This window comes from Neovison vison, chromosome 11 (genome assembly GCF_020171115.1).
Source record: "Neovison vison isolate M4711 chromosome 11, ASM_NN_V1, whole genome shotgun sequence".
NCBI classification, from domain to species: domain Eukaryota; kingdom Metazoa; phylum Chordata; class Mammalia; order Carnivora; family Mustelidae; genus Neogale; species Neogale vison.
Window position 1 is genome coordinate 164439971 of NC_058101.1, and position 17014 is coordinate 164456984.

General features: G+C 40.2%; 1 protein-coding gene across 3 annotated transcripts in view; it reads right to left on the reverse strand.

The window, feature by feature from the left end:
- The window catches only part of PPP3CC (protein phosphatase 3 catalytic subunit gamma), a 96780-nt gene extending 83111 nt beyond the window's left edge, over positions 1–13669 (reverse strand). The window contains exon 1 of one of the 3 annotated variants that reach the window (XM_044225175.1): positions 13612–13669. In XM_044225175.1, the coding sequence (XP_044081110.1) occupies positions 13612–13660 (49 nt within the window). In that variant the 5' untranslated portion in view covers positions 13661–13669. Of the gene's footprint in view, positions 1–12948; positions 13265–13611 lie in introns of those variants that run through there. The other 2 variants (XM_044225176.1, XM_044225174.1) reach the window with 2 other exon arrangements.
- Positions 13670–17014: the final 3345 nt, after the last annotated feature.

Consider the following 17014-nt stretch of genomic DNA (forward strand, 5'->3'; position numbering starts at 1 on the left):
TGTGTTGCTATTATTAGTACATTCAAGTTGCTGACACAAGTTAGCTAAAAATCTCTGACACAGAAGAAGGAACCCAATTTAGGACTCAACCCTAGGACCCTGGGATCATGACCTGGGCTGAAGGCAGATGCTTAACGAACTGAGCCACCCAGGTGTCTCTCTATTAAGTATTATTATCTCTATTTGACAGATGTGATAACCAATGTTAGGGAAGTTAGAAAATTTGTCAAAGATCTCACAACTCAGCTGGAAGAGGTAGAGTGTGATTCCAGGTCAGCTGATTCCAGAAACTAACCTCTTATCCCTTTTTTGCTATACTGCCTAAACAAATAATCTCTAACACTTTTTTTTAATATATAATTCAAAGTAATATAATATGGGTTAGAATGAAAATAAGTTCCCTGAGAGCCCAAAGTTTAAATCCAAATGAGAACTATGTAGGCATAACACATAACAAATATGCAAGATATATACTCTCATGGAAACTAAAGAATTTTACACAATTCCAGATAAAATAGCTATAACTGTCTCTTTTAGATACAACCCCTCCCACGTAACAAAATGAGTGACAGTGATTATTAGTGGTCATCTTGAATCCACTCTAATTCTTATGGAAATACACAAAATCACTCAAAAACTTCATAACCAGGGGCACCTAAATGGCTTAATCTGTTAAGCAACTGCCAACATGGGGTTTCTTGTTCAGCAGGGAGTCTGCTTCATGCTCTCCCTCTGCCCCTCCCCCCACTCACATGCGAGCTCCTCCCACTCTCTCTCACTTGCTCGTTCTCTCTCTCAAATAAATAAAACCTTAAAAAAAAAATTCACACCTGGATTGCATAAGGAATAGTGAGCAACTTGTGGCTCTATCATAAAAGAGAACACAGATTTAAAAAAACAAATTACTAAATTTACCTTTCTAATGTCAACTTCAATATGTGAAACACAATGCCACATGCTAAGACTTCACCATTCCTCTTCATAATAATGAAGCATTTTATTCTCTTATTATTCTACTTACTATTGCTGACCTCCTTAACTTAATTTAAAAGCAATAAATGTAAAGAAATTCACTGACCACAGTTAAAACTACCTTTCTCTCTTCCTAATAACAAAGGTTAGGAAAGTTTGGGTACAATCATCAACTCTCCTGTTTCTCTACGAAACTCTGACATTTTAGCTTCATCTCCAACAATACCATTGGAGGAAGTTAACAATTCAAGTCTAATCATCCAGTGTCACCCTTTTAAAAGCTAAAAGACTAGGATAGTAACTGAAAAACAAAACATTCAATAGTAATTCTATTTAGAATTGATCTAAGTTTCTATGCATAGACTTTATGGAACAGGATAATAATTGTATTTGTTCAAGTCTAAAGTTCTGAAATCTATAGGAGAAAGAGAGGTGGAAGGGTTCTTTAAGTAAAATTCAAAAATACTAGGGAAGTAGTTAAATTATCCAATATTTATTTGGCCTTATTACACGTTCAATTTGTGTAAGTCATTTACAGATTATACAATTTTAACACATGGACTCTACCTAGAAGAACTTTATGTTTTTTGTTTTTTGTTTTTTTTAAAGAATTTATTTTTAAGGGGCACCTTGGTGGCTCAGTCAGTTAACATCTGCCTTCAGCTCAGGTCATGATCCCACTGTCCTCATCAGGCTCTCCTCAGCAAGGAGCTTGCTTCTGCTTCTCCCTCTCCCTCTGCCTGCTGCTCCCCCTGCTTGTGCTGTCAAATAAAGTCTTTAAAAAAATAATAAAAAATAAACTTAAAAAAGGTTTTATTTTTAAGGAATCTCTACACTCAACGTGGGACTCAAACTCAACCCTTGAAAATCAAGAGTTGCATGCTCCAATGACTGAGTCTGCCAGGCTCCCCTATGTTCTACTTAAGTAGAAAAAATAACTCATATTCAAATCACAAGATTTAATATGAACACAGAACAGTTAAACAATACACTGTATGGTACAAACTCTAAGTAGGGAAAACTATAAAGGGGTATAGGTGGTAGCTACAGAAATTAAGGAAGGACATCAGAAAATTGGGACTTGTGGGGCGGTTGCTGGCTAAGTTGGTTAAGCATCTGCCTTTGGCTCAGGTCGTAATCCCAGGGCCCTGAGATGGGCCCCACATCAGGCTCCCTCCTCAGCAGGGATCTGCTTCTCCCTCTCCCTCTGTGCTCTCTCTCTCTCTCTCTCAAGTAAATAAATAAAATAACTAAAACACAAAACAAAATAAACAAAAAAAGTTGAGACTTGAGCTGTGTCTTCTCAAAGTTCCAAAGCCACTTCCACATTTTCAGATAATTGTTATAGCAGCATTTTGCCCTTGGCACCAAAATAAAATAAATAAAAGGTATACTAAAAGGGAAAAAAGAAGTTCCAGACATACACATAATATACTGTATGTATGGATATTTTTTTAAAGATTTTATTTATTTATTTGACAGAGAGAGAGAGAGAGAGAGATCACAAGCAGGCAGAGAAGCAGGCAGAGAGAGCAGAGAGCTTGGGCTCCCCGCCAAGCAGAGAGCAGGGCTCAATCCCAGGACCCCGAGATCATGACCTGAACCAAAGGCAGAGGCCCAACCCACTGAGCCACCCAGGGGCCCCTGTAGGGATATTTTTAATGAAATATTTCAAAAATAATTTTATATAATATGGTATAAGAAATAAATACTACAAATGTTGCTACCTACACATGTACCCATGTAGATTTAAAATACTAAGTTCGCCATATCTGTTTCAAATATATTTTTTTAAGATTTTATTTATTTATTTGTCAGAGAGAGAGAACATAAGCAGGGGAAGCGGCAGACAGGGAGCAGAGCAGAGAGCCTAATGCAGGACTCAATCCAAGACTCTGGGATTATGAACTGAGGGGATGACAGGCACTTTACCAGCTGAACCACCCACGTGTTCTGAGTTTCAAAAAAAAAATTTTTTTTTATTCATTTCAGAGAGATACAGAGACAGAGCACAAGCAGTAGGAAAGGCAGAGGGAGAGGGAGAAGCAGGCTCCCCACTGAGCAGAAAGCCTAATACAGGGCTCCATCCCAGGACCTGGAGATCATGACCCAAGCTGAAGGCAGACATTTAACCATCTGAGCCACCCAGGCGCCCCTTGAGTTTCAAATATTTTTAAGAACTAAAAAAATATTGCAGTTATAACTGAGCAACTACCATCTGAGTCCTTCCTCTCCAGAGGTAATTACTATATTTAAGTAGGTGTATATGCTTCCAACATGTATATAATTTGCTATAAATATATCTATACATAACATAGTACATTTTAAATTTTATATATATGGTATCATACTGTGTATCCTTTTGTAACTTGCATTTTTATACTCAACACTAGTTTCCAGATATATTTAAAATGGGACCAAGTATCCATTTTTCTCCCATATGTTTTTTTAAGTTCCACAGCTGATTCTGATTGGTGACCAGAGTTGAGAGTTATCATTCTAAGCCTATATATATTATCCAAGAAAGCTTTTAGTGCTCCAAAATTGCTAACACATTTTATTATTATTTTCAAGTAAGCTCTATGTCCAACAGGGCTTGAACAACACCCTGAGATCAAGAATTAACAGGCTCTGATTTAGCCAGCCAGGTTCCTCTGGTAACACATTTTAACAGCTTTTTACGAGTCAGTTGCTGCTGCATTACCTTATTTCAATAAAAAATTGTTTAACAGTGCTTCCAACTCAGAAGCAAAAAAACTAATCAAACCAGGTGTGCACATGATTCAAAACAATAAATAAACAATTGGGCGCCTGGGTGGCTCAGTGGGTTAGGCCGCTGCCTTCGGCTCAGGTCATGATCTCGGGGTCCTGGGATCGAGTCCCACATCGGGCTCTCTGCTCAGCAGGGAGCCTGCTTCCCTCTCTCTCTCTGCCTACCTCTCCATCTACTTGTGATTTCTCTCTGTCAAATAAATAAATAAAATCTTAAAAAAAAAAAACAATAAATAAACAATAAAATTGGTTTCTTGAAGGGAATGGGTGTGGCTACGAAGGGGCAATAACACAGGAATCTCGTGGTGATGTTTCTGTTTAAACATCTTCATTGTGGTAGTTACACAAGTCTACACATGTAGACCTGCATAGAGCTACAGACACATGCATGTGCACACAAGTTCACGCATAACTGGTGAAACCTGAATAAACTCTATCGATTGTGCCAATGTCAACTTCTCGGTTTGGTATAGTGAGTGGTAGTGTGGGATGTTGATGCTATGGAGGACAGAGACTTAGGGGAGGAAGTGTAGGACCTCCCTGTACATTTCTTCACAACATCCTGTGAATCTAAAAGTAAAAGCTTAATACATTTTGAAACTAAGTTTCTAAACCTGAAGAAATTCTAAAGCCTTTCACAGGCAGTATCAGTATCCTGAGTGATATTTTTAGGTAAATATACCTAACATTGGATGCAAATCTGCATAAAAGAGAAAGAAAACATTGGTGATGACCACTTTAATCCTACAGTAAGTGTGAAAGATAAACCTTAAAAGTTATTGACCTGTAAGTTATTATTTTTAGATTATTGTGTGGTCTTACCCTCACAGGACACTAGGATTTACCTAAATAGCTATCTCTATTCACTACAAATAACCCTGCTTTCATTCCTATTTTAAGCCAGCAAGCCTGCCCTACTTTTGCAGACTTATTTCCTAATCTACTCACCTGCTTTTCCAATCATGAACCAGTTAAACACCGCTGAAGAGGTTATGTTAAATATTATTACTGAAAGTCGTAAGTAGCTTTCAGATCCTTTCATAACCTATTAGAACAAGTAATTTTATTTCACGGTCTGACACAGCTCTTCGAGATATTCCCTCTTCTTTGACAGTCATAGAGCATGCTTTCAAAGTACTGGGAACTAGCTCTCCCAGAATCAATTAAGTAATAACCACTATCAGTGATAGTCTGACAGAAACAATAAGTTTACAGTGACATCATATGTTTTCAATAAAACAGTGTCCAAAAGTAAAAATAAGTAGCCTCCCTTCATGGATAAATCCACCAATTACCTTTATTACTCTGGCCATTCAATAAAACTATTCTACTTTACTTATGTTTTAAAAAATTTTTATTTAGTTCTTTATTTTATCCTACTTTATTTTTAAACCTCCACAAAGCCCTAGGTCACCAGAACAAAATGTACCTATGGATACATACAAAAACCCACAAGTTAAGTCTTATCTCTTTAGGCTACTGATCAAGAAAGCTCAAACTTGAAATGATTATCAGTTTGTAAAGTGAGGGAGCAAACCCTTCATACCATATATAGTCTACCATTTAGTCATCTGCTCTTCTTTGGTACTATTAATCATAGGAAGCTCCATAGTTCTGATTTTCTATCACACTTTTGGGAGGCCATTATATGCTATACTGAGTACTTTCCAAGACAGTATTTAAGCTTCTAAGTATAAAGCGAAACATGTTGCTTCTAGCAGGGATTCATTGGATATTTGTTTATGCATCTGTTTATGATTTCTAAAATTCTATGTATACTATAGACTAGGAAATTTTCACCATTTTTCTTTTCTTTTCTTTTTTTAATTATCCACAGATAATGATGGCACCATGGACATTAAAAAAGTAAGACTGATGAATCACAGACCTATACCTGTGAAATAAATAATATATTATATGCTAATTTAAAAAAAAAGGTTCTGGGGTGCCTGGGAGGCTCAGTCAGTTAAACTACTGCCTTCGGCTCAGGTCATGATTCCAGGGTCCTGGGGATGGAGCCCCTTGTAGGGCTTCCTGCTCAGGGGGCAGCCTGCCTCTCCTTCTCCCTCTGCCCTCCCCCAGCTTGTGCTCTTGGGCTCTTTCTATCTCTGTGTCAAATAAATAAATAAAATCTTAAAAAAAAAAAAGATTCTCTCCCTCTGTCTCCACCTCCCCATAAATAAATAAATACATAAATACATAAATAAATCTTTTAAAAAACTACAACACTCTTAAAACTTCATTTCACCTAGACCACTTAGAGTTAAAGAGATCTAAAAACTAATAATAAAGTCAAACAGATCTGCTATCAAATCTCATTAACATTCAAGATTAACTCATTTAATAAAGAACAGATAACTATGGCATTATGCTAAGCACATTACATACAATATGAAATGCAATCTTTAAATTCTGAGGTAGGTACTCTTATTTTCCATTTTAAACTTAAAGCAAGGCAAACAAATGACAAAAGTCACACAGCTAGTAATTAGCAGAGCCCGTGCCCTTTTCTACAGCGTCTTCCATAAAATAAGCTTCTTATGCTTTTACTTAAACATTTACTAACCACCTATATACTAAGCAATATATTCAGCATTAATTATACACAATCCCTGCCCTTCAAGGACAAGGATTATACAGTGCAGTATAAATAACATAAAAATATTTAGAGAAATGTGAAAAGCAATGAGACTGCTCACAGGAGCATATAGGAGGCAATGGCTTCTGTGGCTGCTGCTAATAATGATGAAAGCAGCTAACGTACTGAGCACTTACTAGACACCTGTCATTGCAGTTTGTGGGGTTTATTTAATCCTTACAACTATCCTATAAACTAGGTTCTATTATCCCTTTAATTCAGATAGGGAAATTGAGGAAAAACAGGATTAAGTGACTGGCCAAAGGTCAGACTGCTACTAAAAGAGGCAGAATTTGAACCAAGGTATGTCTGATTTCAAGGCTGTGTTCTAAAACCATTATTCTGTTATGGCTGCTTAGTAGTAAAGGAGAAAAAGCTTCTTAGATGTCCTCTTGGCTAAAGCTTGAAAGATAAATAGGGGCTGGCCAAGTTGGGGCACAAGATTCTATATAAAAATAATGCAAAGAACTCATTCACAGATATAAAATTTCAGGGCATTCTGGGGAACTACAAGTAGTAGTAAAGTAAGTTTGGGAACAAGGATATGAAATGAGGAGAAAGTAATACAGGACTGGAGTTTTAGCATGAAGAGAACTAAACATCAATAAAATTAGAATTTATCCTATGGCAGAACTTGCTCGGAGGATTTCAAGCACAAGAATAATCCTTTAATTATCCACAGATCATGATGGCACCATGGACATTAAATTAAATACCCCTAGCAAGAGGCTACTACAATAGTATAGGCAAAATGTCAGAGAGGAAGAGGATGTAGAAGGTTCTGTACAAACCAAAAATCCACAGAACTGAGTCTAGTAGCACTGGATGTGAAGTGAAAGGGATAGGAAAGAGTCTGGCCTGATTCCCAGGCTAGTCATCCGAGTCACTGACTAAATGGGTAAGTGGTGTGATTAACAGGGATGGGAAATACTCTTAGAAAATCCTTTCTCTCTCCTCTGCTTATTAGTGCTTTTTAATATTTACTTTATCCCTCTACCAACTTTTTCCACTTTTTTAACAATCTCTTCAATAAAATAAAAACAAGTCTGTCTCACTGTCATAATATCTTTATAGATATTTGAATTATCTGTAACTCTGAGTTATATTTACAAGTCAATTAAGCTTTGGATTTTTTTTTAATAGATAGCTATCAAAAATAATCTTTTTAAAAAAGACTTTATTTATTTGACAGAGAGAGACAGCAAGAGAGGGAACACAAGCAGGGAGAGTGGGAGAGGGAGAAGCAGGCTTCCCGCCAAGCAGGGAGCCTAATGTGGGGCTCCATCCCAGGACCCTGGGATCATGACCTGAGCCAAAGGCAGATGCTTAACAACTGAGTCACCCAAGAACCCCAGCCATCAAAATATTCTTGCTGTTCCCTTAATGAAATCACTATCAACTGCCCTAATGGTTTTCGGCTATCCCTCTTCTCCTCTTTCTCCTTTTACCTCTTCCAATTATTTGACGCTCCTAATTTTACCCACCTGTCTACTCCTCAGTCAATTACACTTTGTTTTTCTCCATCCTTACTTCTGCATGTTTTTCCAAACCCTATGTAGCTAAAACAACTTCTTTTTCTGCTAAACAAGTTACCTCCACTTCACATCAGGTATAATACACTTTTTTTTTCTTTTTCTAAAAATTTTATTCATTTATTTGACAGAGAGAGACACATCGAGAGAGAAAACAGTAGCAGGGAGAGGGAGTGGGAGAGGGAGAAGCAGGCTTCCCACCAAGCAGGGAAGCCGAAGTGGGCTGATCCCAGGACCCTGGGATCATGACCTGAGCAGAAGGCAGATGCTTAAGGACTGAGCCACCCAGGTGCCCCTAGGTATAATATACTTTAAAACTCATTTTCTTCTTTTTAGCTTGTCCTCACTAAGACACTACCAAATCCTTAAATATGATGGTGGCCTTTCCCAAGCCTAGCTGTTCTGAGGCAATTAATAATTGCATTTTTTCATTTTTATCTCTCACCAACTTTATTATATTTTGAAAAACTGTAATCCTATTAAGAAAGTAAAAGAACAGGGGTGCCTGGCTGGCTCAGTCAGTGGAACACGCGACTCTTGATCTCAGAGTTGTGAGTTCAATGCCCACGTTGGGTGTAGAGATTACTTAAAAATAAAATACTTAATAATAAAAAGAAGAGCAAAAAATAAAAAAAAAAAACATAAACCCCTGGTAAATTCATTCTCGTAATACAAAAAAAGGCAAGAGGGGACAAGAGCTGTGGAAATAAATGAGGCACAGGTACCAGAGACTGAAACAGGGTTCAGGGTAATCTTGTGAAAATAGCAATTTTTGTCCATACTATTATTAAAAATCTTTTAAGAAAGCCATAGCTGCACTATTCTCACTGGCAGATATTAAAGAACCAGTAGCCTCTGTGTGATACAAATGACACAGTACATCCTGTGAATATACAATATACTTGAATTCCACAAATGAACGGGAGAAATCTATGAGCATCTTATTGAAAAGAAGTCTGACTTCTCTGTGAAACACCATTTGGCTACCAAAAATGGATTCTCCACATCTGTCATGTAATTCCTAGTGAAATTTTTTTGTTGCTTCTGAAAAGATTCAGCCCAGGGGAATAAATCATTTTTTTAAAATCACTGTCAAAGAAAAAAAGTCCTCTCAAACGGGGGCGGGGGGGGGAAGAAAGAAAATCAAGCTGAAAGATTTTCACAATTCAGTCATTTGAGTTTCTGGGTTTTTTCTACTCTAGAAACCAGTAGTGATGCCACAGTGCATAGTGACTATTCTAGAGGCACTACAGAACTGTTACTTTAAAAACAAAAAGAAACAAAGGAGCACTTGTTGGCATACACTGCAGATGGTTCTCCATAAACACTTAATGAATGAATGAAATCATAACAATTTTTGTATTTTTAAACATAAAATAAACACCATCAACTGCTAGGGAAGAAACCAGCTGGTAAGAAAGTACTAGACAGAACTGTCCTGTTCTCTTCATGTTGTTACACATGGGATTGATTCCACCCGGATATCCTCTAAATCATAGAAGAGGATGGGGTCCCTTTGGGTGCAGTAATTTCTTAAGAATAAAAAAACAAATTGCAGAACAAGTATTTTCCTGACTGGAACAGTTTTCCAACTTATTATTTCACATAATTTCTAATTCTGATATTTTCCAAATGTTAATGATTTCTCAAAAAAATGTTAATAAGGGGCACCTGGGTGACTCAGGAGGTTAAAGCCTCTGCCTTCCACTCGGTCATGATCTCAGGGTCCTGGGATGGAGCTCCGCAGCTCTCTGCTCAGCAGGGAGTCTGCTTACCCCTCTCTTTCTCTGCCTGCCTCTCTGCCTACTTGTGATCTGTCAAATAAATAAATAAATCTTTTTAAAAAATGTTAATGAGGGGCGCCTTGGTGGCTCAGTCCATTAAGCAACAAACTCTTGATTTCAGCACAGGTCATGATCTCAGGGCTGTGAGATGGAGCCCTGCACTGGACTCTGTGCTCTGCCTGGAGTCTCCTTGGATTCTCTCTCCTCTCCCTCTACCCCTCCCCAAACTCATGCGCCCTCTAAATAAAATCTTTTTTAAAATGTTAATGTTTTCTCTACTAACCACTTATGTAGAAACTGACCTATTATCAAACTACTATCGTGTTTCATAATACAACCTGTCTTAAGCTTTTCATGTTAGTTATATCTCTGCGTGGTTCAGATGCTTGACAAAGAAGGTATTATTAACCTTATTTTGCCCATGAGATTACTGAAGGAAAAAAAAGGGAGCGAGTTTAAGTGAAAAAGCAAGGTTAAAAAAAAAAAGGCAAGGTCACAAGCTCCTGCTACAGTAAAACCTAGGTTTTCTGACCATCAGTCTAGTACTTCTTCATTTTAGGAAAGTTTCTGTTTAAAGGACACTTAAAATACTAGTCACTCCCTCCCACTATTCTCCAAGATTTGTTCAAACCAAACAATTAAGTAGACTTTAAAGTTAACAGGAAATGACAGAACCAAAAATAACTGGGGTGTGGTCTCACCTTTGAAAAGATTTCCAGCTGTGAATAAATGCAGACAACTCTGGCCAGTCAAGATAATATCAGATCAGGATTTAGTACCCAATACAGTGGACCTTAGCTACACATACAGTAACACCCTACTTTCTTAGAACAAACCTCAACTATTTCAAACTCTGGAAAACCCAGGAAAAAAATCAACATAAGTCACAGAGAAGCCAAGATTTCTGTGGTTAAGTTCTTACTCTACAGTTTTTATATTTAAGATAAATCCACACATTCTAAGTAAGGGTTTGAAAACATTATACTTCATTTATTTAAGAGTAATCTTATAAATATACAACATACCAAAAATAATAATAATAAGTATACAACATGCAGTAATTTATAATTTGGCCAAAAAACATAAATTATACAGACTATAAGAGTGTTTATTTAGGGGCGCCTGGGTGGCTCGGTGGGTTAAGCCGCTGCCTTCAGCTCAGGTCATGATCTCAGGGTCCTGGGATCGAGTACTGCATCAGCCTATCTGCTCAGCAGGGAGCCTGCTTCCCTATCTCTCTCTCTCTCTCTCTCTCTCTCTGCCTGCCTCTCCATCTACTTGTGATTTCTCTCTGTCAAATTAATAAATAAAAAATCTTTTAAAAAAAAGTATTTATTTAACTGTGAGCATGCCTAGCAATAAGACAGCACCTACCTTTTAACTATGTTTCATTTCTTTACTTCTACATTTAAGGGTCTGAAAGGGTCATTTTAAGATTGCCTTTATATCTTATGGTGGAAATTACATGCTACAATGGCGATCAGAATTCGAGATTCCTAAAGGTCTGAGGACTGCCACTAAGCTTCACTGAGATCCTATTTCTTCTAACTTGACACACAATTCTGGTTTATCTGGTTTCCCTGCCTACTTCGGCTTAGAAATAGCAGATTAGAAGGGCATATTTTGACAGATAAAGAACAGTACTGGAAGAGATAAAAAAACAGACAAAAGCATTAAACAGTATAGCAGTAAGCAGTCATTTTGGCACAGGAGGAAACTGCCAACACCCTTAAACAGCAGAATGCACCAGCCATGTTAACAGCACAGGACAGAAATTAATGTTCACAACTGACCTTGATTGATCAAAAAAGGTTATGTTTAGTATATTCTTTATCTTAAGCGAAGGTTTAAACTCTTTATCTTAAGAGAAGATTTATACTTTTATATACTATAAAAACTGACATTAAAAAGATGAAAATTATTCAACAAAGGACTAAAAAATGTCAGTTATATGAACAATTCACTTCAATCCTCAATAATACCAGATGATCTCTGAGTAGATATATCTCAAAAACCCCATTATATCTACTGAACATTATATATGTAGGTAATCAGGGTTTATGATCATCACTTTTGATCTTGACTTTTTAGAGGGGAAGAAACTAAGTTACACACTAAAATTAATAGTGTAGAAAATCAACATTTATGATGATTCATTTTTTAGGGAGAAAAATATTTAAGTTAAACACTAAAATTCTCCCCCTTCACTGAACATTCAATAGGCTTTTCCACTTAAAAAAAAAAAGTATTGTCACCAATCTTCGTTTCCTTTCTCCTTCTAATTACAAAACGAAAACATAAAAGTATTTTAATAGTTTTGCCCACTTACACTTAAACCCTTTATCCAGAAGCCACTAACAACTCGCTTAGGTGTATACTCCCTTCTTATAAATTAGTGCTTTCAACCTCATAGTTAAAACTCAAGAGCAAAGAGTTGTACCTAAGTGTTACCGCTGAACAAAAGAAGTGCATAAATTAGTAGTTACGTTTAAACCAGTATAAGTAGTTTAGGATCAGAAATAAGTATAACGTAAAACCCTACAGTAAGGAACATTTTAGTTTTGGTTAGATATCTGAATGAGAGACCATCCTTCTTCAGGTCTCTACAGCCAAAAAATAAAATAAAGCACCAACATCATGTTAAGAGATCTGTAAGTCCCTTTCACACATCACAAAATGGATTTATCTGTGTTTATTTCACCAAACTGTTCCTTTTAATAACAGCAGGGACTTGGGGTGATCTGTAGAAAGTGGGCCAAAAGGTACATGGTAAACGTCCTTTAAAAAAGGGGGTGGGGGAGGGGCGAGATCATCCGATCCTGAAGAAGGGAAGCGGCAGGAAGATGTGACTTGGAAGAATCTACTGAAGTCCCTGCGCACATCACCCCAGATGGCTTCACCAGATGAAAGACGAGAAGAGGAATCGTTTCTTTTAAAAAAGATGGGGATCCCGGTCCTTTGGGGTGGCAGGAGAAGAAATCCCCACCCCACCTGCAGGTCCCACACTCCGAGAGATAAAGCGGCAATCTCCAGCTAGCTGCGGATCGAGGTGCAACAGAAAACGCCCGGGCACGGCCCCGCAGGGCTCCCCCTCCCCTCTCTCACATCCCCTCCCGGTCCTCCCCGCGGACCGACGCAGCCGGGGTCCCCCGCCGCCCTCCCGCCACTCCCCGCCCTCCGTCCCCCCGCTGTCTCCCCGCCAAAGACTGTTTCCCGCCGGGGGACGACGAGGGCCCGGCCCGTCCGGCACCTTTGATGACGCGTTCGGTGGTGGAGAGGTGGTGGTTCCTCCCGGACATGGTCCCCTCGGCCTCCTCCCGGCTCCAGGCGACCGCCAGACGTGCAGCTCCGCCTTGGTGTCCAGCGGTGTCAGCTCCCCGGGGCCAGTCAGCCCGCCGTGCTCCGGACCCGGCTCCTCCGGGCGGCCCAGGTACCAAAAGGAGGAGGCCACGGCAGCCGGGCCTCGAACCTCGCGGACACGATGCGGGCCCACTGGCCGCTCCCTCCTGAGGAGCGGAGTCGGGAGCGCGGGTGGCTCGGCGAGGCAACCCCGGCGGCCGCGGCTGCTCGCGGCCCGGTCCCGCGTGCGCGCGCGTGCGCGCTCCCGCACGCCGCTCTCCCAACTTCCCGGCGGCCCGCGCGCTGCCGCAGCCGCCGCCGAGGCCCAACTCGCAGCCCCGCTGCCCTGTTCCGCGCGGCCACCTGACCTCCCGCCCCCTCCCCCCGGCAGTCGCCCACCCCGACTCTCCCCTTCCTCCCGAGGCCTGGGGCCCGCGCAGCCGCACTCCGTGCTCGCGTGCTTCCTTTCTCCCCTCCTGCTTCCGACGGTCAGTTTTCCCGTCTCCTCAGCCTGCCCTTCTCGCAGCTGACTCCCCCTGGGCTGCCTGCCGCTGCCCCGGCCCGCAGCACCTACCACCGGCCCCTGGGTCCGGCACGGAAAGCCCCGGCGAAGCAGCGGCCATCTTGTGACCCGGCCGCGGAAACCGAGCAGCGGCTCCCCGGGGCGCGAGCCTCTTGTCACCCTCACCCCGGGACCACCTTGCCGAGAGCCCTTGTCTTCCCAGACACTCCCCATGGGAGTCCTTCCATTTTTTCTTCTTGGCTTCCACCCACTCGTCTCTAAGGAGTCCCTATCAAGCTGACCACGCTCCTTCCCGCAGTTTCCCCTCCCCCCACCCCATTCACCAAACTCATTTAAGCCCTCATTTCAGTTTTCTCATTTGTTGAGTGCAGTTGGTATAGGAAGAAGTCCGTTCGTGTCCATGCCAGCTCCAGTCCAGTAGTTGGCGGGCCTCGGCCCCCTGGCCTCCTCACTTCCTTTCCACCTCCAAGAGAAGGAAGAGCAGCAACTCTAGGGACCTCCAATGTGCAGGGAACTGACATTCCAATAAGCCCTGTGGGTCACCTACTCTGCTAGAAGCACCCCCCTGTTCTTCCAGTTCGATGCAGTGACATCTGTCCCGCTCAGGCTTACTGCGGGATACGATGGGCAAGTCTCTAGAGAGTCCAAACAATGTAGCTCATCTCTGGGTTAAAAACTGATCTTTTCTTTCCTTAAATTGTAAACTTAGAAACTGTCTTACTGTGACTGTCTTCCCTCACGGAGTATAGTGCCTGGCAAAGTCAAAAAGTATTTTGAGTTTAGCCATGATAATGTAATATCGAAACTGAGATCCAAGGAAAGACAGACAATCCAGTCTTAACAGTTGCTGTTGTGGCCAATAAGTCTTATGTGGTTACACACATTTAAATTAAATAGAATTAAAAATTTGAATATTCAGTTCCTCAAGTGCACTAGCCATATTTCAAGTGCTAAGTAACTACCTGTGGCTAGTGGCTAGTGGCTACCTTATTGGACATGGTAGGAGAGGACATTTCTATCATAGCAGAAAGTTCTTTTGGACAGCTCCCACTTAAAAGATTAGAAGGGTTGAAGCCTAAATCTCCATTAATATAGATTTATGTATTCCCTGAATTAAGTCTTGGGATTTTGACCTAAGGCCATTCGTAGTAACCCCAAGGAGGCAGGAGCACCTTGAAAGCTGGATTTTTTTTTTTTAAAGATTTTATTTATTTATGTGAGAGAGAGCATGAGCGAGGAGAAGGTCAGAGAGCGAAGCAGACTCCCCATGGAGCTGGGAGCCTGATGTGGGACTCGATTCTGGGACTCCAGGATCACGCCCTGAGCCGAAGGCAGTCGTCCAACCAACTGAGCCACCCAGGCGTCCCGAAAGCTGGATTTAATTTGGTTCTGTTTCCTTGGGTTTTGACATCAGGTTTCCACCCAAGAGAATTGTTCAGATATCCTGAGGAAGTTCTTCATTTAAGAAGTAATGAGAACTCCACAATTCTGTCAAACAGAGCAAATTTTCTAAAGGGCAAAATAAATTGGTCCCTGCAGCATAGATATTAAAATTCATCTGGAAGAACAGGATAGCTAAAAACAAAAATACTAAGCAAACATTGGAAACCACTGTGAAGAGATGGATTTTTCAATAATAATAGTAGTAGTGGGAAATTATCACTTGGATCTCAAGTTGGAGCCAGTCTATAACATCAAACTATTTTATTTTTTACTTTTTTAAGATTTTATTTGAGCCCCAACATGGGGCTCAAATTTACAACCCTGAGATTAAGAGGGGCATGTTCTACTGATAGCCACCTAGAAGCCCCAAAGATTTTTGTTTTATTTATTTATTTTTATTTATTTATTTATTTATTTTTTAGATTTTTCTTTTGGGGCGCCTGGGTGGCTCAGTCAGTTAATGTCTGCCTTCAGCTTAGGTCATGATCCTGGGGTCCTGGGATGGAGCACCACATTGGGCTCCCTGCTCAGCAGGAAGTCTGCTTCTCCCTTTTTCTGCCCCTCCCCCTGCTTGTACATGTGCTTACTCTCTCTCTCTCTCTCTCTCATAAAATCTTAAAAAGATTTTATTTTTAAGTAATCTCTATAACATCAAAATAAAGTGAACCTTGTTTAAAGAGTTACATGTGGGGCTCCTGGGTGGCTCAGTGGGTTAAAGCCTCTGCCTTCTGCTCAGGTCATGAGGTCCTGAGATAGCGCCCCCCCCCCAAATTGGGTTCTCTGCTCAGCGGGGAGCCTGCTTCCTCCTCTCTCTGCCTGCCTCTCTGCCTACTTGTGATCTCTGTCTGTCAAATAAACAAATAAATCTTAAAAAAAAAAAAAGTTACATGTAAAACATAAAAGACATAAAAGAAGAAATCTAGAAGAAAATGAAGAAGTTATCTTACTTGGTTAACTGTGGTAACTCCAGAGCTAATATATCCCAGCAGATGCTGATGCTCCCTCCCCATTACTTACCAGATCAAACACAACTTAGTGTTTGTGCTTCCCTCTATCTCCCTCTCTGCCTGCCTCTCCATCTGCTTATGATCTCTCTCTGTCAAATAAATAAATAAAATATTAAAAAAAAAAAAAAAAGATTATACCAAGTGTTGACAAGAGTGAGAACAACTACAACTCTCCTTTGTTATTGGTTGGATGGTAAAATGCTAAAACTACTTTGGAAAACAGTTTGGAAATTTCTTTTTTTTTAAGATTTTTATTTCTTTGACAGAGACATAGAGAGAGATGGAACGCAAGCAGAGAGAGTGGGAGAGGGAGAAGAGGCCTGCAGGGAGGCTAATGCGGGGGCTCCATCCCAGGACCCTGGGATCCTGGGATCCTCCTGAGTTGAAGGCAGACGCTTAACGAACTGAGCCAACCAGGCACCCCTGGAAATTTCTTTCTTTTTTTTTTTTAATTTCACTTATTTATTTGACAGACAGAGATCACAAGTAGGCAGACAGGCAGGCAGAGAGAGAGAGGGAAGCAGGCTCCCCGCCAAGCAGAAAGCCCGAGTCAGGGCTCTATCCCAGGACCCTGAGATCATGACCAGAGCGGAATACAGAGGTTTTAACCCACTGAGCCACCCAGGCGCCCCTGCCCCTGGAAATTTCTTATAAAATTAAATATACACCTACTGTATGACCCAGTAATTCTACATTTAGGTTTTTTACCTGACAGTAGTGATCATCCAAATAATGAAATACTACTTAGCTAATAAAAGAGAAATAATTACTGATACATGCAATAATGTGGATGAATCTTACAAACATTATGGTGAAACAAAAGCAGCAAGATACAAAATAGTATATACTATATGATTTCATTTGCAAAGGAAAATGGTTAAATGAAATATGATGTTGGATGGAACATTATGCATTATGAAAATCCAACATACTTTTGTTTCTTTATTTTTTTTTTTAGAAATGAACATTTCTTTTCTTTTTTTTTAAGATTTTATTTATTTGAC